Below are 22,142 nucleotides of genomic sequence, written 5' to 3' on the forward strand. Positions count from 1 at the left end.
TGGCCAAAGCCACTCTCCAAAAAGCAAGTTAAAGCCTTTCTGGGGATCGTGGGATATTACAGAAGGTTCATCCCAAACTTCGCCATGGTGGCTGCGCCTCTGACTGATCTGCTAAAGGGGACGAAATCAGTAATGGTTAAATGGTCCGAAGAGACAGTCAGCCTTCCAAGAATTGAAAGGGGCTCTATGTAAGCAACCCGTTCTGATGTCCCCAGACTTTAAGAGTTTATTCTTCAAACAGATGCCTCAGATGTTGGGGTAGGAGCAGTCCTTTCCCAAGAGATACATGGAGAGGAGCATCCTGTTCTCTGAGTAGGAAGCTGTCCTCGTGTGACAGGAATTACTCAGTCGTAGAGAAGGAGTGTTTGGCCATAAAGTGGGTGGTGGACACATTACGGTACTATCTGCTGGGACGTAAATTTAGACTGATATCCGACCATGCCCCACTTAGATGGATGAGGGAAACGAAGGGTAGAAATGCTAGGGTCATCCGTTGGTTCTTAGCCCTGCAGGACTTCAGTTTCCATGTGGAACATAGGGCCGGGAAGATGCACGGTAATGCTGATGCCCTACCAAGAATCCCTTGTCTAGTGGGGGAAAGTGCCAAGTCCCTTGGCTTTAGGCAGAGGGGGGGAGGTATGTAGCGTGGCTAAAGGTTGTATAGTCTACGGGAGATATGTGTCACATAGGTGGCTTGTCGCTGTAACATAACCCGGCCTATCTATGTGTGTTTCAGGACCTCTGGTGATGTCATAACCACATGTCTAATCATGTGATGGGTTCCTGGGTGTGGTTAGACCCATAAAATACAAGCTAATGCTTAACACAGGAGGTGTGTGTGTGTGGAGGTGAAACCCTCCGGAGTGTGTAAAGGCTCCAGGACTGAGCCTGAAGGACTGGACACTTGTATTTTCTGTTCCTGAGCTAAAGGCTATTTGATTTCTGTTATCTGCTATGTGGTTTATGGAGCAATAAACCCTGTGAACTTTTAATGGAACGTGCCTCCTGAGTGTCAGCCATCACACCTGAGCGAGTGTAACCCCTACAACACGGACATGGTGGGTGACGTCACAGCACACGGTGTATACACAGACATGGTGGGTGATGTCAAAGCACACGGTATATACACAGACATGGTGGGTGACGTCACAGCACACAGTATATACAGACATGGTGGTGATATCACAGCACACGGTGTATACACAGACATGGTGGTGACGTCACAGCACACGGTATATACACAGACATGGTGGGTGATGTCACAGCACACTGTATATACACAGACGTGGTGGGTGACGTCACAGCACACAGTGTATACTGTTGTGAATTCAGCTTTTGGGCTCCCTCCGGTGGTTGTAGAGGGTAATGCAGTTGTGTCTGGATTGCAGGAGTGGACATGTGTATCTACTAATTGCAGGACGGACTGGGGTATATAGCTTTGCAGGATCCTGTAGTCAGTGCCAGTTGTCCATTGTTCTTGAAGGATTCACTTCCCTGCTGGTCTCTCCAGTTTGCTGTGTTTTTCTACAAAGATAAGTCCTGGCTTTGTTTTTTCTGTCCACCTGCTGTGGATCTTATAGTTCTGTGCATTTTTCATGTTTTTGTCTTGTCCAGCTTGGTCTGTGAAGGATTTTTTGCAGCCTAGCTATTTCTCTGGAGATGCAGATATACCCCCCATGTCTTTAGTCAGATGTGGTGATCCGTATCTTCTGCTGTGGATATTTTCTAGTGTTTTTGTACTGACCGCATAGTACTCTGTTCTATTCTTTCTTTTTAGCTAGTATGGCCTCCTATGCTAAAATCTGATTTCATATCTGCGTATGTTATTTCCTCTTCCCCCTCTGCTGAAGTTCCTGAGTTTTTGTCAGACTTTCAGGATGTATTCGATGAGCCCAAGTCCAGTTCCCTTCCACCGCATAGGGACTGTGATTGTGCTATTGACTTGATTCCAGGTTGTAAGTTCCCTAAGGGCCGACTTTTCAACCTGTCTGTGCCAGAACATGCCGCCATGCGGAGCTATATTAAGGAGTCTTTGGAGAAGGGGCATATTCGGACATCTTCTTCACCGTTGGGAGCGGGGTTCTTTTTTGTTGCCAAGAAGGATGGCTCCTTGAGACCCTGTATTGATTATCGCCTCTTGAATAAGATCACGGTCAAATTTCAATACCCTTTGCCTTTGTTTACTGATTTGTTTGCTAGGATTAAGGGGGCTAGCTGGTTTACTAAGATTGACCTTCGAGGGGCATATAATCTTATTCGTATTAAGCAGGGTGACGAATGGAAAACTGTATTTAATACGCCCGAAGGCCATTTTGAATACCTTGTGATGCCATTCGGACTCTCTAATGCCCCATCTGTGTTCCAATCCTTCATGCATGATATCTTTCGGAGTTATCTTGATAAATTCATGGTTGTATATTTGGATGATATTTTGATTTTTTCCAATGATTGGGAGTCTCATGTGAAACAGGTCAGGATGGTATTTCAGATCCTCCGTGATAATGCTTTGTTTGTGAAGAGGTCAAAGTGCCTCTTTGGAGTGCAGAAGGTTTTTTTTTTTGGGTTTCATTTTTTCTCCCTCATCTATAGAAATGGATCCGGTTAAGGTTCAGGCCATTCATGATTGGATTCAGCCCACATCTGTGAAGAACCTTCAGAAATTATTGGGCTTTGCTAATTTTTATCGTCGTTTCATTGCCAACTTCTCCAGTGTGGTTAAACCTCTAACCGATTTGACCAAGAAAGGCGCTGATGTGACGAATTGGTCCTCCGCGGCTGTTTCTGCCTTTCAGGAGCTTAAACGCCGATTTACTTCTGCCCCTGTGTTGCGTCAGCCGGATGTTTCTCTTCCATTTCAGGTTGAGGTTGACGCGTCTGAGATTGGGGCAGGGGCCGTTTTGTCTCAGAGGAATTCTGATGGTTCCTTGATGAAACCGTGTGCCTTCTTTTCTTGGAAGTTTTCACCTGCGGAACGCAATTATGATGTCGGCAATCGGGAGTTGTTGGCTATGAAGTAGGCATTTGAAGAGTGGCGTCATTGGCTTGAGGGGGCCAAGCACCGTATTGTGGTCCTGACCGATCATAAGAATCTGATTTACCTCGAGTCTGCCAAACTGCTGAATCCTAGACAGGCTCGATGGTCCCTGTTTTTCTCCCCTTTTTGATTTTGTGGTCTCGTACATTCCTGGTACTAAGAATGTTAAGGTGGATGCCCTCTTTAGGAGTTTTTTTCCTGATTCCCCTGGGGTTCTTGAGGTTAGTTGCGCTGCTAGGTTCAGGGTTTGCGGTCAGTACAGGGACCACCTTCTCCAGAGTACGTCTCATGCTGCTCCAAGGCCACCAGATCATAACAGTATACACAGACGTGGTGGGTGACATCACAGCACACGGTATATACACAGATGTGGTGGGTGACATCACAGCACACGGTATATACACAGACGTGGTGGGTGACATCACAGCACACGGTGTATACACAGATGTGGTGGGTGACATCACAGCACACGGTATATACAGATATGGTGGTGACATCACAGCACACGGTGTATATACAGACATGGTGGGTGACTTCGCTGAAGTCCGGCCTCGGAGGAGTCTGTGATTGATGTCACATGTTATTTTTCCCCATCTGTAGGTGAACCCCGATCCCTCACCACGTCCGGCAACACTGCCAATAACCGGCCGAGGAGGGAGCCCGGACACTTACTCCTCAGCCCCCGAGAACGAGTAGGATCGGCTCCAGGGGTTGGGGACTGAGACTCGGGGTGCAGAGTTCAGCGAGGGCAGGAAGGCGGAGAGCGAGGCCTCTATCATGTGTGGGTCCCCGCACACCGCGTACTCCGTCTTACATTTGTAAAGACACTTGGAGAAGAAGCACACGTTGTCCGCTGTAGGAGAAAGTATAGAAAATGTCAGTTGTGTACCAATTATATACTCTGCCCCTTCATAATACACCCGACCTATTATATAATCCACCCCTCATTATATATTCTGCCTCCCCCTCGTTATATGGATATATCCTATTTATATACTCTGCCCCCTTCATACTATACTTCACCCTATTATATACTCTGCCCCCTTATTATATACCCCTCCCAATTATATTTTCTGCCCCCTCATACTATACTTCATCCCATTATATACGCTGCCCCCTTATTATATACCGCTCCCCATTATATACTCTGCCCCCTCATACTATACTCCACCCCATTATATACTCTGCCCCCTTATTATATACCCCTCCCCATTATATACTCTGCCCCCTTATTATATACCCCTCCCCATTATATACTCTGCCCCCTCATACTATACTCCACCCCATTATATACTCTGCCCCCTTATTATATACCCCTCCCCAATATATACTCTGCCTTCTCATACTATACTCCACCCCATTATACTGTATACTATGCCCCCTTATTATATACCCCTCCCCATTATATACTCTGCCCCCTTATTATATACCCCTCCCCATTATATACTCTGCCCCCTTATTATATACCTCTCCCCATTATATACTCTGCCCCCTCATACTATACTCAACCCCATTATACTGTATACTCTGCCCCCTTATTATATACCCCTCCCCATTATATACTCTGCCCTTTTATTATATACCCCTCCCCATTATATACTCTGCCCCCTCATACTATACTCCACCCCATTATATACTCTGCCCCCTTATTATATACCCCTCCCCATTATATACTCTGCCTTCTCATACTATACTCCACCCCATTATACTGTATACTCTGCCCCTTATAATATACCCCTCCCCATTATATACTCTGCCCCCTTTTTATATACCCCTCCCCATTATATACTCTGCCCCCTCATACTATACTCCACCCCATTATACTGTATACTCTGCCCCCTTATTATATACCCCTCCCCATTATATACTCTTCCCCCTTAATATATACCCCTCCCCATTATATACTCTGCCCCCTCATACTATACTCCACCCCATTATATACTCTGCCCCCTTATTAAATACCCTCTCCATTATATACTCTGCCCCCTCATACTATACTCCACCCCATTATATACTTTGCCCCCTTATTATATACCCCTCCCCATTATATACTCTGCCCCCCTTATTATATACACTTCCCCATTATATACTCTGCCCCCTCATACTATACTCCACCCCATTATATACTCTGCCCCCTTATTATATACCCCTCCCCATTATATACTCTGCCCCCTCATACTATACTCCACCCCATTATATACTCTGCCCCCTTATTATATACCCCTCCCCATTATATACTCTGACTTCTCATACTATACTCCACCCCATTATATACTCTGCCCCCTTATTATATACCCCTCCTCATTATATACTCTGCCCCTCATACTATACTCCAACCCATAATATACTCTGCCCCCTCATACTATACTCCACCCCATTATATACTCTGCCCCCTTATTATATACCCCTCCCCATTATATACTCTTCCCCCTTAATATATACCCCTCCCCATTATATACTCTGCCCCCTCATACTATACTCCACCCCATTATACTGTATACTCTGCCCCCTTATTATATACCCCTCCCCATTATATACTCTGCCCTCTCATACTATACTCCAACCCATAATATACTCTGCCCCCTTATTATATACCCCTCCCCATTATATACTCTGCCCCCTTATTATATACCCCTCCCCATTATATACTCTGCCCCCTCATACTATACTGCACCCCATTATACTGTATAATCTGCCCCCTTATTATATACCCCTCCCCATTATATACTCTGCCCCCTCATACTATACTCCACCCCATTATATACTCTGCCCCCTTATTATATACCCCTCCCCATTATATACTCTGCCTTCTCATACTATACTCCACCCCATTCTATACTCTGCCCCCTTATTATATACCCCTCCCCATTATATACTCTGCCCCCTCATACTATACTCCACCCCATTATATACTCTGCACCCTTATTATATACCCCTCCCCATTACATACTCTGCCCCCTCATACTATACTCCACCCCATTATATACTCTGCCCCCTTATTATATACCCCTCCCCATTATATACTCTGCCCCTCATACTATACTCCACCCCATTATATACTCTGCCCCCTTATTATATACCCCTCCCCATTATATACTCTGCCCCCTTATTATATACCCCTCCCCATTATATACTCTGCCCCCTCATACTATACTCCACCCCATTATATACTCTGCCCCCTTATTATATACCCCTCCCCATTATATACTCTGCCCCCTTATTATATACCCCTCCCCATTATATACTCTGCCTTCTCATACTACACTTAACCCCATTATACTGTATACTCTGACCCCTTAATATATACCCCTCCCCATTATATACTCTGCCCCCTTATTATATACCCCTCCCCATTATATACTCTGCCCCCTCATACTATACTCCACCCCATTATATACTCTGCCCCCTTATTGTATACCCCTCCTCATTATATACTCTGCCCCCTCATACTATACTCCACCCCATTATATACTCTGCCCCCTTATTATATACCCCTCCCTATTATATACTCTGCCCCCTCATACTATACTCCACCCCATTATATACTCTGCCACCTTATTATATACCCCTCCCCATTATATACTCTGCCCTCTCATACTATACTCCACCCCATTATATACTCTGCCCCCTTATTATAAACCCCTCCTCATTATATACTCTGCCCCCTCATACTATACTCCACCCCATTATATACTCTGCTCCCTTATTATATACCCCTCCCCATTATATACTCTGCCCCCTCATACTATACTCCACCCCATTATATACTCTGCCCCCTTATTATATACCCCTCCCCATTATATACTCTGCCCCCTCATACTATACTCCACCCCATTATATACTCTGCCCCCTTATTATATACCCCTCCCCATTATATACTCTGCCTTCTCATACTATACTCCACCCCATTATATACTCTGCCCCCTTATTATATACCCCTCCCCATTATATACTCTGCCCCCTCATACTATACTCCACCCCATTATATACTCTGCCCCCTTATTATATACCCCTCCCCATTATATACTCTGCCTTCTCTTACTATACTCCACCCCATTATATACTCTGCCCCCTTATTATATACCCCTCCCCATTATATACTCTGCCCCCTCATACTATACTCCACCCCATTATATACTCTGCCCCTTATTATATACCCCTCCCCATTATATACTCTGCCCTCTCATACTATACTCCACCCCATTATATACTCTGCCCCCTTATTATATACCCCTCCCCATTATATACTCTGCCCCCTAATACTATACTCCACCCCATTATATACTCTGCCCCCTTATTATATACCCCTCCCCATTATATACTCTGCCTTCTCATACTATACTCCACCCCATTATATACTCTGCCCCCTTATTATATACCCCTCCCCATTATATACTCTGCCCCCTCATACTATACTCCACCCCATTATATACTCTGCCCCCTTATTATATACCCCTCCCCATTATATACTCTGCCTTCTCATACTATACTCCACCCCATTATATACTCTGCCCCCTTATTATATACCCCTCCCCATTATATACTCTACCCCCTCATACTATACTCCACCCCATTATATACTCTGTCCCCTTATTATATACCCCTCCCCATTATATACTCTGCCCCCTTATTATATACCCCTCCCCATTATATACTCTGCCCCCTCATACTATACTCCACCCTATTATATACTCTGCCCCCTTATTATATGCCCCTCCCCATTATATACTCTGCCCCCTTATTATATACCCCTCCCCATTATATACTCTGCCCCCTCATACTATATTCCACCCCATTATATACTCTGCCCCCTTATTGTATACACCTCCTCATTTTATACTCTGCCCCCTCATACTATACTCCACCCCATTATATACTCTGCCCCCTTATAATATACCCCTCCCCATTACATACTCTGCCCCCTCATACTATACTCCACCCCATTATATACTCTGCCACCTTATTATATACCCCTCCGCATTATATACTCTGCCCTCTCATACTATACTCCACCCCATTATATACTCTGCCCCCTTATTATATACCCCTCCTCATTATATACTCTGCCCCCTCATACTATACTCCACCCCATTATATACTCTGCTCCCTTATTATATACCCCTCCCCATTATATACTCTGCCCCCTCATACTATACTCCACCCCATTATATACTCTGCCCCCTTATTATATACCCCTCCCCATTATATACTCTGCCCTCTCATACTATATTCCACCCCATTATATACTCTGCCCCCTCATACTATACTCCACCCAATTATACTGTATACTCTGCCCCCTTATTATATACCCCTCCCCATTATATACTCTGCCTTCTCATACTATACTCCACCCCATGATATACTCTGCCCCCTTATTATATACCCCTCCCCATTATATACTCTGCCCCCTCATACTATACTCCACCCCATTATATACTCTGCCCCCTTATTATATACCCCTCCCCATTATATACTCTGCCTTCTCTTACTATACACCACCCCATTATATACTCTGCCCCCTTATTATATACCCCTCCCCATTATATACTCTGCCCCCTCATACTATACTCCACCCAATTATACTGTATACTCTGCCCCCTTATTATATACCCCTCCCCATTATATACTCTGCCCTCTCATGCTATACTCCACCCCATTATATACTCTGCCCCCTTATTATATACCCCTCCCCATTATATACTCTGCCCCCTCAGACTATACTCCACCCCATTATATACTGTGCCCCCTTATTATATACCCCTCCCCATTATATACTCTGCCTTCTCATACTATACTCCACCCCATTATATACTCTGCCCCCTTATTATATACCCCTCCCCATTATATACTCTGCCCCCTCATACTATACTCCACCCCATTATATACTCTGCCCCCTTATTATATACCCCTCCCCATTATATACTCTGCCCTCTCATACTATATTCCACCCCATTATATACTCTGCCCCCTTATTATATACCCCTCCCCATTATATACTCTGCCCCCTCAAACTATACTCCACCCCATTATATACTCTGCCCCCTTATTATATACCCCTCCCCATTATATACTCTGCCTTCTCATACTATACTCCACCCCATTATATACTCTGCCCCCTTATTATATACCCCTCCCCATTATATACTCTGCCTTCTCATACTATACTCCACCCCATTATATACTCTGCCCCCTTATTATATACCCCTCCCCATTATATACTCTGCCCCCTCATACTATACTCCACCCAATTATACTGTATACTCTGCCCCCTTATTATATACCCCTCCCCATTATATACTCTGCCCTCTCATACTATACTCCACCCCATTATATACTCTGCCCCCTTATTATATACCCCTCCCCATTATATACTCTACCTTCTCATACTATACTCCACCCCATTATATACTCTGCCCCCTTATTATATACCCCTCCCCATTATATACTCTGCCCCCTCATACTATACTCCACCCCATTATATACTCTGCCCCCTTATTATATACCCCTCCCTATTATATACTCTGCCTTCTCATACTATACTCCACCCCATTATATACTCTTCCCCCTTATTATATACCCCTCCTCATTATATACTCTGCCCTGTCATACTATACTCCACCCCATTATATACTCTGCCCCCTTATTATATACCCCTCCCCATTATATACTCTGCCCCCTCATACTATACTCCACCCCATTATACTGTATACTCTGCCCCCTTATTATATACCCCTCCCCATTATATACTCTGCCCTCTCATACTATACTCCACCCCATTATATACTCTGCCCCCTTATTATATACCCCTCCCCATTATATACTCTGCCCCCTCATACTATACTGCACCCCATTATATACTCTGCCCCCTCATACTATACTCCACCCCATTATATACTCTGCCCCCTTATTATATACCCCTCTCCATTATATACTCTGCCCCCTTATTATATACCCCTCCCCATTATATACTCTGCCCCCTCATACTATACTGCACCCCATTATATACTCTGCCCCCTCATACTATACTCCACCCCATTATATACTCTGCCCCCTTATTATATACCCCTCCCCATTATATACTCTGCCCCCTTATTACATACCCCTCCCCTTTATATACTCTGCCCCCTCATACTATACTCCACCGCATTATATACTCTGCCCCCTTATTATATACCCCTCCCCATTATATACTCTGCCCCCTCATACTATACTCCACCCCATTATATACTCTGCCCCCTTATTATATTCCCCTCCCCATTATATACTCTGCCCCCTCATACTATACTCCACCCCTTTATACTGTATACTCTGCCCCCTTATTATATACCCCTCCCCATTATATACTCTGCCCCTCATACTATACTCCACCCCATTATATACTCTGCCCCCTTATTATATACCCCTCCCCATTATATACTCTGCCCCCTCATACTATACTGCACCCCATTATACTGTATACTCTGCCCCCTTATTATATACCCCTCCCTATTATATACTCTGCCCTCTCATACTATATGAAAAACACCAAAAAAGGACACATTCAAGAAAAAACACCAAAAACAGGCAAAGATGCTTACCTGTCTAAATAGGCCTCAATACAAATGCACAAGCAGGGTGCAACGGACCCAAACAAAATAGCAAATGCACAGGTGCAATACCAAATGAAACAGCCAGCCTTCAATAAGGGTTTGGCCGTGTGGTCACCAATGCACTAACTAATACCTTACATATATTTATATGGTTTTTTTGCACGTATATTTTTTGCAGGGTGCAGCTGGGCCCAAATTGTTCTGTACACTGTGGCCTCTGTTCACACAGGATGCATTTTAGCACTGGGCAGCCCGCCATAGGGCGTTATTAATAGGCTGGAGCCAGATGCTTTGTATTCCTTGTGTGAACACGCCACATACAGAGTATTTTATCTTAGTGCATTGGTGTAACATAGTAACATAGTAACATAGTTAGTAAGGCCGAAAAAAGACATTTGTCCATCCAGTTCAGCCTATATTCCATCATAATAAATCCCCAGATCTACGTCCTTCTACAGAACCTAATAATTGTATGATACAATATTGTTCTGCTCCAGGAAGACATCCAGGCCTCTCTTGAACCCCTCGACTGAGTTCGCCATCACCACCTCCTCAGGCAAGCAATTCCAGATTCTCACTGCCCTAACAGTAAAGAATCCTCTTCTATGTTGGTGGAAAAACCTTCTCTCCTCCAGACGCAAAGAGTGCCCCCTTGTGCCCGTCACCTTCCTTGGTATAAACAGATCCTCAGCGAGATATTTGTATTGTCCCCTTATATACTTAGACATGGTTATTAGATCGCCCCTCAGTCGTCTTTTTTCTAGACTAAATAATCCTAATTTCGCTAATCTATCTGGGTATTGTAGTTCTCCCATCCCCTTTATTAATTTTGTTGCCCTCCTTTGTACTCTCTCTAGTTCCATTATATCCTTCCTGAGCACCGGTGCCCAAAACTGGACACAGTACTCCATGTGCGGTCTAACTAGGGATTTGTACAGAGGCAGTATAATGCTCTCATCATGTGTATCCAGACCTCTTTTAATGCACCCCATGATCCTGTTTGCCTTGGCAGCTGCTGCCTGGCACTGGCTGCTCCAGGTAAGTTTATCATTAACTAGGATCCCCAAGTCCTTCTCCCTGTCAGATTTACCCAGTGGTTTCCCGTTCAGTGTGTAATGGTGATATTGATTCCTTCTTCCCATGTGTATAACCTTACATTTATCATTGTTAAACCTCATCTGCCACCTTTCAGCCCAAGTTTCCAACTTATCCAGATCCATCTGTAGCAGAATACTATCTTCTCTTGTATTAACTGCTTTACATAGTTTTGTATCATCTGCAAATATCGATATTTTACTGTGTAAACCTTCTACCAGATCATTAATGAATATGTTGAAGAGAACAGGTCCCAATACCGACCCCTGCGGTACCCCACTGGTCACAGCGACCCAGTTAGAGACCATACCATTTATAACCACCCTCTGCTTTCTATCACTAAGCCAGTACCACACGGCCAAACACTTATTGAAGGCTGGCTGTTTCATTTGGTATTGCACCTGTGCATTTGCTATTTTGTTTGGGTCCGCTGCACCCTGGTAGTGCATTTGTATTGAGGCCTATTTAGACAGGTAAGCATCTCTGTCTGTTTTTGGTGTTTTTTCCTCTCATACTATACTCCACCGCATTATATACTCTGCCCCTTATTATATACCCCTCCCCATTATATACTCTGCCCCCTCATACTATACTCCACCCCATTATATACTCCCCATTATATACTCTGCCCCCTTATTATATACCCCTCCCCATTATATACTCTGCCCCCTTATTATATACCCCTCCCCATTATATACTCTGCCCCCTCATACTATACTCCACCCCATTATATACTCTGCCCCCTTATTATATACCCCTCCCCATTATATACTCTGCTCCCTCATAATATACTCCACCCCCTCATATTATACTCCACCACATTATATAATCCACTCCTTCATTATACACAGTGGGGGAAATATGTATTTGATCCCTTGCTGATTTTGTAAGTTTGCCCACAAAGACATGAACAGTTTATAACTTTAAGGGTAGGTTAATTTTAACATTGAGAGATAGAATAGAAAAATAAAATCCAGAAAATCATTGTATAAATTATATAAATGTATTTGCATTTTGCAGTGAGAAATAAGTATTTGATCCCTCTGGCAAACAATACTTAATACTAGGTGGTAAAACCCTTGTTGGCAAGCCCAGCAGTCAGACGTTTTTTGTGGTTGATGATGAGGTCTGCGCACATGTCAGAAGGAATTTTGCTCCACTCCTCTTTGCAGATCATTAAGATTTTGAGGCTGTCACTTGGCAACTCGGATCTTCAACTCCCTCCATAAGTTTTCTGTGGGGGTTAAGGCCTGGACACTGGCTAGGCCACTCCATGACCATAACGTGCTTCTTTTTGAGCCACTCCTTTGTTGCCTTGGCTGTTATGTTTTGGGTCATTATCCTGCTGGAAGACCCAGCCATAGCCCATTTTTAATGTCCTGGAGGAAGGAAGGAGGTTGTCACTCAGGATTTTACAATACCAGGCTCCATCCATTCTCCCATTAATGCGGTGAAGTAATCCTGTGCCATTAGCAGAGAAACACCCCCAAAACATAATGTTTCCACCTCCATGCTTGACAGTGGGGACGGTGTTCTTTCGGTCATAAGCAGCAATTCTCTTCCTCCAAACACGGTGAGTTGGGTTAATGCCAAAGAGCTCAATTTTTGTCTCACCTGACCACAGCACCTTCTCCCAATCACTCACTGAATCCTCCAGGTGTTCATTGGTAAACTTCAGACGGGCTTGCACATGTGCCTTCTGGAGCAGGGGGACCTTGTGGGCACTGCAGGATTTTAAACCTTTATGGTGTAATGTGTTACCAGTGGTTTTCTTGATGACTGTGGTCCCAGCTGCCTTGAGATCATTAACCAGTTCCCCTGTGTAGTTTTAGGCTGATCTCTCACCTTCCTCATTATCAAGCATACAACATGAGGTGAGATTTTGCATGGCGCCCCAGATCGATGTTGATTGACAGTCATTTTGTATTTCTTCCATTTTCTTACTATTGCACCAACAGTTGTGTCCTTCTCACCCAGCATCTTGCTTATGGTTTTGTAACCCACTCCAGCTTTGTGCAGGTCTATGATCTTGTCCCTGACACCCTTGTAAAGCTCTTTGGTCTTGCCCATGTTGTAGAGGTTAGAGTCTGACTGATTAATTGAGTCTGTGGTCAGGAGTCTGTTATAAAGGTGACTATGTAAGAAAGCTGTCTTTAATGCAGGTAACGAGTTGATTAGAAGCATCTAACTGGGAGCCAGAACTCTTAATGGTTGGTAGGGGATCAACTACTTATTTCTCACTGCAAAATGCAACTAAACACAATCCCCACTGTCAAGCATGGAGGTGGAAACATTGTGTTTTGGGGATGTTTCTCTGCTAAGGGCATAGGACTACTTCACCGCATCAATGGGAGAATGGATGGAGCCATGTACCGTAAAATCCTGAGTGACAACCTCCTTCCCTCCACCAGGACATTAAAAATGGGTCGTGGCTGGGTCTTCCAGCAAGATAATGACCCAAAACATACAGCCAAGGCAACAAAGGAGTGGCTCAAAAAGAAGCACATTAAGGTCAAGGAGTGGCCTAGCCAGTCTGTAGACCTAAATCCCATAGAAAATTTATGGAGGAAGTTAAACCTCCGAGTTGCCAAGAGACAGCCTCAAAATCTTTATAATTTATAGATGATTTGCAAAGAGGAGTGAAGCAAAATTCCTCCTGACATGTGCGCAAACCTCATCAACTACAAAACTGTCTGACTGCTGTGCTTGCCAACAAGGGTTTTACCACCAAGTTGGATCAACATGTTAGGGCATGTTAGGTTAGGCTATGGGTTCAACTAGATGGACTTAAAATCTTCCTTCAACCTTCATAACTATGTTACTAAGTATTAAGTCTTGTTTGCCAGAGGAATCAAATACTTATTTCTCACTGCAAAATGCAAATAAATGTATAGAATTTATACAATGTGATTTTCTGGATTGTATGTTTGATATTCTGTCTCTCAATATTAAAATTAATCTACCTGTAAAATTATAGACTGTTCATGTCTTTGTCAGTGGCAAACTTACAAAATCAGCAAGGGATCAAATACTTATTTCCCCTACTGTATTCCGCTTACCCTCTCTTTATATACACGCATCCTAATTATATACTCTGCCCCCTCATAATATACACATTATATACTCCGCCCTCATTTTATACTCGGCCCCCTTGATATTCTCCGCCCCCTCATAAACTCGGCCCCATTGCATACTCTACCAACTTATTATATACTCCACCTCCATTATATACTCTACCCCCTTTATAATGTACTCCACCCGCATTATATACTCCACCCCATTATGTACACCACCCAATTATATACTTCGCCCTCTGATTATGTACTCCACTTCCTCATTATATTCTCCTCCCCTTCATGATATTCTCCACGCCCTCTTTATATACTGTCCTCATTATATACTCAGCCCCCTCATTATATACACTCCCCCTGTTATATACACCGCCCCCACATTCTATACACCGCCCCCTTTGTTATAGATACTGCCCCCCTTGTTATATACACCACCCGCTTATTATTTACATCATCCCCTTGTTACATACACCTGTTACCCAATTATTTACATCATGTCCCAAGGTTATATGCACTGCCCCCTCGTCATATTCACTGCCCTCTTATATTTACACCACACTCCTCATTATATGCACCGCCCCCTAGTAATATACATCGCCCTCTTAGTATTTACACCACGCCCATTGTTATACAGACCATTCTGCCTCGTTATATACACTGTATATTTCCCCTTATTAACACTGCATCCCCTGTTATATATTACTTATACCACACCCCCTGTTATATATGCAGCGCCCCAGGGTCCTGGTCATTGCAGTAAGGTCATTCTTCCACCAGGGGGAGTGATGTTATGTCTGAAGGCAATAAAGGAGAACACTTTACCAGGTATCGCAAGCCACACAACACACTTCACACTCCAGTCCACCAGGGGGAGCTATGCTCCTATTTAGTAGGGCACTCCTCCCAATTAGGTAAAACTGGTGGCTTGGATGGGAAGTTAGTCAGAAGGCGACTGGGCATCGACCCAGGCAGAAGCTGAGTGGGGATTGACCGAGTCAGAAGCTGACTGGGCTTCACCAAGGCAGCACCTGTCAGGCAGACAGGGGAAAGGAGGAACATCAAACAGCTGCAGACAGAGAGGTCCCTGACAGGGGTGGGATCATGTCAGAGGCCTAGATAGAAATCCACGGAGCTGCGCCTGCCCCACGTACGGCAGCATCCTAAGAAAGGACACGAAGGAAATTGTGTTGCTGAGAGTGAGAAACAAAGTCATAGCAAAAGGAGAGGAAACCAGAAGGAGTTCTGCCCTGTAAAATACTGCCTCCTTCTGAGGCGCAGAAGCTGGTAGGCAGAACACCGAGGGAGCAATCGCCTCCAAGCCTTGCTTCAGAGACTGGTAGGACAGCTAGTTCCATATTAGTTGCCCGACCCATACCCAGGAGGCACAGTGGCAACTTGTGGGGGGCTGGGGCATCGTAGGGTCCTTGTAAAAAGCCTCAGGCCATCAGTCATACGGGTTTGTCCTATCCTTACCATCAGGGGGACAGAGAGAAAGAGAAATAACATCTAGAACATCAACAACAGTTGTGAGGACCTCACTGAGAAGCTCAGTGGGGAGGGACTACAACACTCAGGCACTAGAGGAAGGCTACTGATTTCCACCTGGATAAGGGGACTCTGGATTTGCCTTCAGACCGGCCGGACTCTGCCTACCCTGTGATCTGGTGCTCTGGACTGTGGACGCCGAAGCCTTCAGTAAAGGTAAAGAGACTGCAACCTTGTGTCCTCGTTATTCACTGTGCCTTATATCATCCACCATCTACACTATGGGAAGCCCTGGGGACACACTTCTCCTGTGGGAAGGTATACCATCTAGCTGCCATAACATCACCCCAGCGGACCCCTAAGCAGCGTCGATCACCCTGACTGAATACCACTAGTGGCGTCACGAACATTATCCCTATAAAGACCTTTCCCCTTTCTTTTACAATGGATGTCCCTAGGGCCACGGACCGGGTCACCACCGTGACATCCCCCTTTGAGAACCAAAAGGACCGGTGCCGAGTATCCCCTAGCCCTTGGGGGCGCTTCAATCTTTCGGCATCACGAACAGGATCTACTTAAGCCTGAAAATCGGGTCATGTGCACCTAAGAACTGTGCCAGAATTGTATTTGAACTGTGATTTGCTTAATGACTGTGTATTGCCATTTGCCGCCAAAAATTCCCGCCAAAATTGCCGCCATTACAGCGCCACGAGGAGCACAGGAGAAGAAGAAAGGCGTGGCGTTGTGGGCGTAAACGAACTGAGAACTGCGAAAAATAATGGCCTCCCAGTCTAAATATCTTTGTACCTTGAGGACGTGTCCGTCAGCAGCCGAGATCCGCCTCCTAATCCTCAATGGCGGGCGGAGACAAAGAACAAGAAACCGCCCATGGAGGAGAGAGCGGGAAAAGGACGAGGAAGACACCAGCCACGTGGAGGACGCCATGGCCAGCCGCCCAGAGCCAGAGCGTGGGGTCGGAGCAGAGCACTCCCCCAGCTACCCGGACAGGCCCGCAACCAGGCCTCCACCGCTGATGCTGATTCCCTGCAGATTGGAGTGGACAAACTAATTGAACAGCTTCTACAGCTGCGGGTGAAGACCAAGGCCCCGTACCAGACGACCCCTGTGGAGGATCTACCGCCACTGACTCTGCTACAGGAACCGCTGCCAGAATCACCATGGACGCCGCCGCTAGCGGAACCAGCTGACATCGGGGACACCGCTGCGGCAGGTAAACACGCTGACCCTGCCCTGGTGACAGAAGACCTACTGGTAGGCCCCATAGCAGCACCACCTCCTCGCGGTACCCACCGCCTGCAGTGTCTCGAGCCTTGGCACCGGGCCACGGCGATGGAGCGGTTCATGCCGGCCCCAATGGCGCCCACCACCCGGACGGGTGAAGTGTATGCAGAGTGGACTGTATACCGCTGGGTGAATCCCGGACCAGATTTTATGGGGTTCCCCGGGGAAGTGAAACGGGAAGGAGAGACTGTGGAGGTTTTGAGTTGGGAGGAGTACCAGGCCCAGCTTGCCTGAAAGTGAGAAGAAGAGGAGAAACATCAGGCCCAACGTAAAGCTCATGATCAACGTGACCAAGCAGTCAAGGCTCAGGCCCGCAAGGACCGCACCACTCACCAGGCCCGACGTAAACAGGGCACAGTCGTAGCTTTCAAACTCTGAGGAGGAGGTTGGGGCTTTATTAAAGAGCCAGGACTATACGCTGAGGTGTTTGTCAACCGCAGGGATGTGGAATCGCACCTCTGGGAGGGTCACCCTGACAGAGACTTATACCCGGAAGACACCGTCACCTACACCAGACATTTCGGTGAGAAAGGCTGGTTTGTCCTGGATGTGCACAAGAAAAGAGACACTGTGACACACCATGCCAGAGCTCCAGCTGTGCCAGTTCCTGCAACCACCGCGTCCCCGTGTGTAAGGGCCACTTCGACCACCACTACCACCACCGTTACTCCAGCATGTACTGATACTAAGACCACCACATGCATCGTCACAACCACTACCACTGTTGTGGCTACAGAGTTAACTCCCGTGGTGGTCTGTGCTTTGGCTACCCCTAAACAGAACACTGTGGGTACTCAGACCCCTATCTGGAGTGAGGGAGCCCCCTATGTAGCACCTGGTAGCCGTCAGTACCCGACTGGGCTACCTCCACCAGTGCTACCTCCAGAACTGCTGTAAACCTCCAAAACCCGACAAATGGAAATAGTTCTTAAAAACATTTCCTTTTTGCTGCTTTAAAACCCGTCCAGGGTCAACTCTTAAAGGGATCCCCTACTTAAAGGGATACTAAGTTTTACACAAGTTTTCTTATTTCTTTTACCAAAGAACTGTAGAATCATGGACTGTGCATGATCACAAACTGTCCACTGTAAATAGTTTGCACCTTCTTAAAGGTGCTTCCTACTGGTTTTACAAAGGAGGCTTTTACAGAGACTGCCTCTTAACAGAAACTGCTGTTAATCGTGCTGTAAAAATAACTTTGCCTTACAGACCTGAAGAAAAACCTGTTGGTGCCGCAGAATTCCGGGTCAGGATTACACGTCTTGTAGCCCACCCAAGACCAACGTTGGGGGTTCGTCACGGGTCCCTCGCTTCACGTCACCTTTAAGTAGACTTGAATGCAGATGATGTGATTGTTTGCACTACCTCATTGAAAAGACTTGAGTTTACCCTTAAGGGGAATGTTTATTTATTGCACTTTACCAAAAAGTGATAATGTTTGAAAGTATTGAGTAGTTAGATAGTAATAATGTTTACATAGCTGATAGTATGTAGCCAGAAAGTTTGATAACAGTAAAATGTTTGATAATGGACTTTTAAATAAAATAAATGGAGCTTGTCGCGGAACATCAGCTAGGCGAAGCTGGTACGTAAGGAGAATAGCTGAACAGGTGTGAGAGTCTGTAGCTTCTGGTTGAAAGAAGGAACTGAGAATTAATTTGTATCTGACGTTTGATGTACTTGTGAATAAACTGAAGAAAATGCAGTGAGCCCGTGGGGGTTGATAGATAGTCCTGCATGCGTAGAAGAATAAAGAAAATGTTGATTTGCACTTTGAGGGTTAATGACAGTATACTCTTAGAGGGTACTTGCACTTAGTAGATAGTATACCTGTATGGGTAATTGTTTCATAGATAGATAGTAATTGTTCTCAACTTGCCTTAAAAAGTGATGTGATGGCAGCTAGATGGTATACCTTTCCACAGGTGAAGTGTGTCCCCATGGCTTCCCAGAGTGTAGATGGTGGATGGTGAGAGGCGCAGTGAATAACGAGGACACAAGGTTGCAGTCTCTTTACTGATGGCTTCAGCATCCGCAGTCCAGAGCACCAGATCACAGGGTAGGCAGAGTCCGGCCGGTCTGAGAGCAAATCCAGAGTCCCCTTATCCAGGTGGAAATCAGTAGCCTTCCTCTAGCGCCTGAGTGTTGTAGTACCTCCCTGCTGAGCTTCTCGGTGAGGTCCTCACAACTGTTGTTGATGTTCTAGATGTTATGTCTCTTTCTCTCTGTCCCCCTGATGGTAAGGATAGGACAAATCCGTATGACTGATGGCCTGAGGCTTTTTACAAGGACCCTATGACGCCCCAGCCCCCAAAAGTTGCCAATGTGCCTCCTGGGTATGGGTCGGGCAACTAATATGGAACTAGCTGTCCTGCCAGTCTCTGAAGCAAGGCTTGGAGGCGATTGCTCCCTCGGTGTTCTGGCTACCAGCTTCTGCGCCTCAGAAGGAGGCAGCCTTTTACAGGGCAGAACTCCTTCTGGCTTCCTCTCCTTTTGCTATGACTTCGTTTCTCACTCTCAGCAACGCAATTCCCTTCATGTCCTTTCTTAGGGGCTGCCGCACGAGGGCCGGCGCAGCTCCAGGGCATTCTATCTATGCCTCTGACAGGATCCGACCCCTGTCAGGGACCTCTCTGTCTGCAGCTGTTTGATGTTCCTCCTTTCCCCTGTCTGCCTGACAGGTGCTGCCTGGGTGAAGCCCAGTCAGCTTCTGACTCAGTCAATCCCCAGTCGCCTTCTGACTAACTTCCTATCCAAGCCACCAGTTTTACCTAATTGTGAGGAGTGCCCTACTAAATAGGAGCATAGCTCCCCCTGGTGGACTGGAGTGTGAAGTGTGTGTTGTGTGGCTTGTGATACCTGGTAAGGTGATCTCCTTTATTGCCTTCAGCCGTAACATCACTCCCCCTGGTGGAAGAATGACCTTACTGTGGAAGAGTGACCTTACTGCAACGACCAGGACCCTGGGGCGCTGCACCCCCCGTTAAATACTGTACTCCCGGACAGGGAAAAGAAGACAACAATACATTAGCAAAAGACATGCAAAATTTTTTGAAATGCTATAAAACAAATTAATTTAACTGTGCTTCCCTTTATGGGAGGTGAGAACACTTGAACGTTGCAAACAATTTAAAGACCTTTCCCCCTTCTTTTACAACGGACGTCCCTAGGGCCACGGACCGGGTCAGCCACCGTGACATCCCCCTTTGAGAACCGAAGGGTCCGGTGCCAAGTATCCCCTAGCCCTTGGGGGCGCTTCATATACACTGTCCTCCCTCGTTAGATTCACTGCCCCCTTATTATTTACACCACGTCCCCTGTTATATGCACTGCCCACCCCTCGTTATATCCACTGCCCCCTCATTATATACACCAACCCCTTATTATTTACACTGTGCCCCCTGTTATATACACTGTACCCTAATTATATACACCACCTCCCTTATTTACACCGAGCCCCTTGTTATATACATTGCACCCTTGTTATATGCACTACCCCCTTGTTATATACACCGACCCTTTATTATTTACACCATGCCCCGTTATATACATTGTCCCCCCTTGTTATATACACCGCCCCCTTATTTACACTGCGCCCTGTTATATGCACTGCCCCACCTCGTTATATGCACTGCCCTCTCGTTATATACACCATGCCCCTGTTATATACATTGTCCCCGCTTGTTATATACACTGCCCCCTTATTATTTACACCACGCCCCCTGTTATATACACTGTCCCTTAGTTAAACACTGCCCCCCTTATTTACACCGTGACCTTTGTTATATGCACTGCACCCCTTGATATATACAGTGCCCCCTTGTTACATACACCACCCCTTTATTATTTACACCATGCCCTGTTATATACATTGTCCCCCCTTGTTATATACACTGCCCCCTTATTATTTACACCACGCCCCCTGTTATATACATTGTCCCCTCATTATATACACCACCCCCTTATTTACACCGCGCCCTTTATTATATGCACTGCCCCCTCGTTACATGCACCACGCCCCCTGTTATATACATTGTCATCCTCGTTTTATACACCACCCCTTTATTATTTACACCGCCTGTTAAATATAGCGCTCCCTTACACTGGTGATCGCCAGTACCTGGTGAGATGAAGAAAACGCTCTCCAGCTCTGAGTTCCCCGCCACCTCCAGAACATTTTGTGTTATATTAATAAGACGTCCTGAAACCGGGGGGACACGGCGGAAATCCAGTATCCTGCGCAGAGACAAAGCGAGAACAGATAGAAGTGGTGGCTAATTTTAGGGGGGTGTCAGCTGCACTGATAATTGAGGGGTCACATACCTGCACTTACAGTATTATAGAGTCAAACACCTGCACTAATTATAGGGGGGTGACACACCTACACTAGTTATAAGGAGGCTACCCACCAACATTAAATATAGGGGGGTCACACACCTACACTGAATATCGGGGGTGGGGGGATCACATGCCTGCACTGAATATGGGGGAGGAGTCACAGACTATAGGAAGGAGGTCACAATATAGGGCTGAGATCCCACCCCTGCCCAAATTATAGCACTGCCT

At 45.7% G+C, this 22,142-nt stretch overlaps 1 protein-coding gene across 1 annotated transcript in view; it reads right to left on the reverse strand.

The window, feature by feature from the left end:
• Positions 1-22,142, reverse strand: part of FAM20A (FAM20A golgi associated secretory pathway pseudokinase) — a 290,377-nt gene that overhangs the window by 15,487 nt on the left and 252,748 nt on the right. Inside the window, exons 6-7 of the mRNA XM_069748696.1 lie at positions 21,697-21,812; positions 3,707-3,887 (exon numbers count right to left, since the gene is read on the reverse strand). Coding sequence (XP_069604797.1) covers positions 3,707-3,887; positions 21,697-21,812 — 297 coding nt within the window. The remainder of the gene's footprint in view (positions 1-3,706; positions 3,888-21,696; positions 21,813-22,142) is intronic.

Source organism: Ranitomeya imitator, chromosome 2 (genome assembly GCF_032444005.1).
Source record: "Ranitomeya imitator isolate aRanImi1 chromosome 2, aRanImi1.pri, whole genome shotgun sequence".
NCBI classification, from domain to species: domain Eukaryota; kingdom Metazoa; phylum Chordata; class Amphibia; order Anura; family Dendrobatidae; genus Ranitomeya; species Ranitomeya imitator.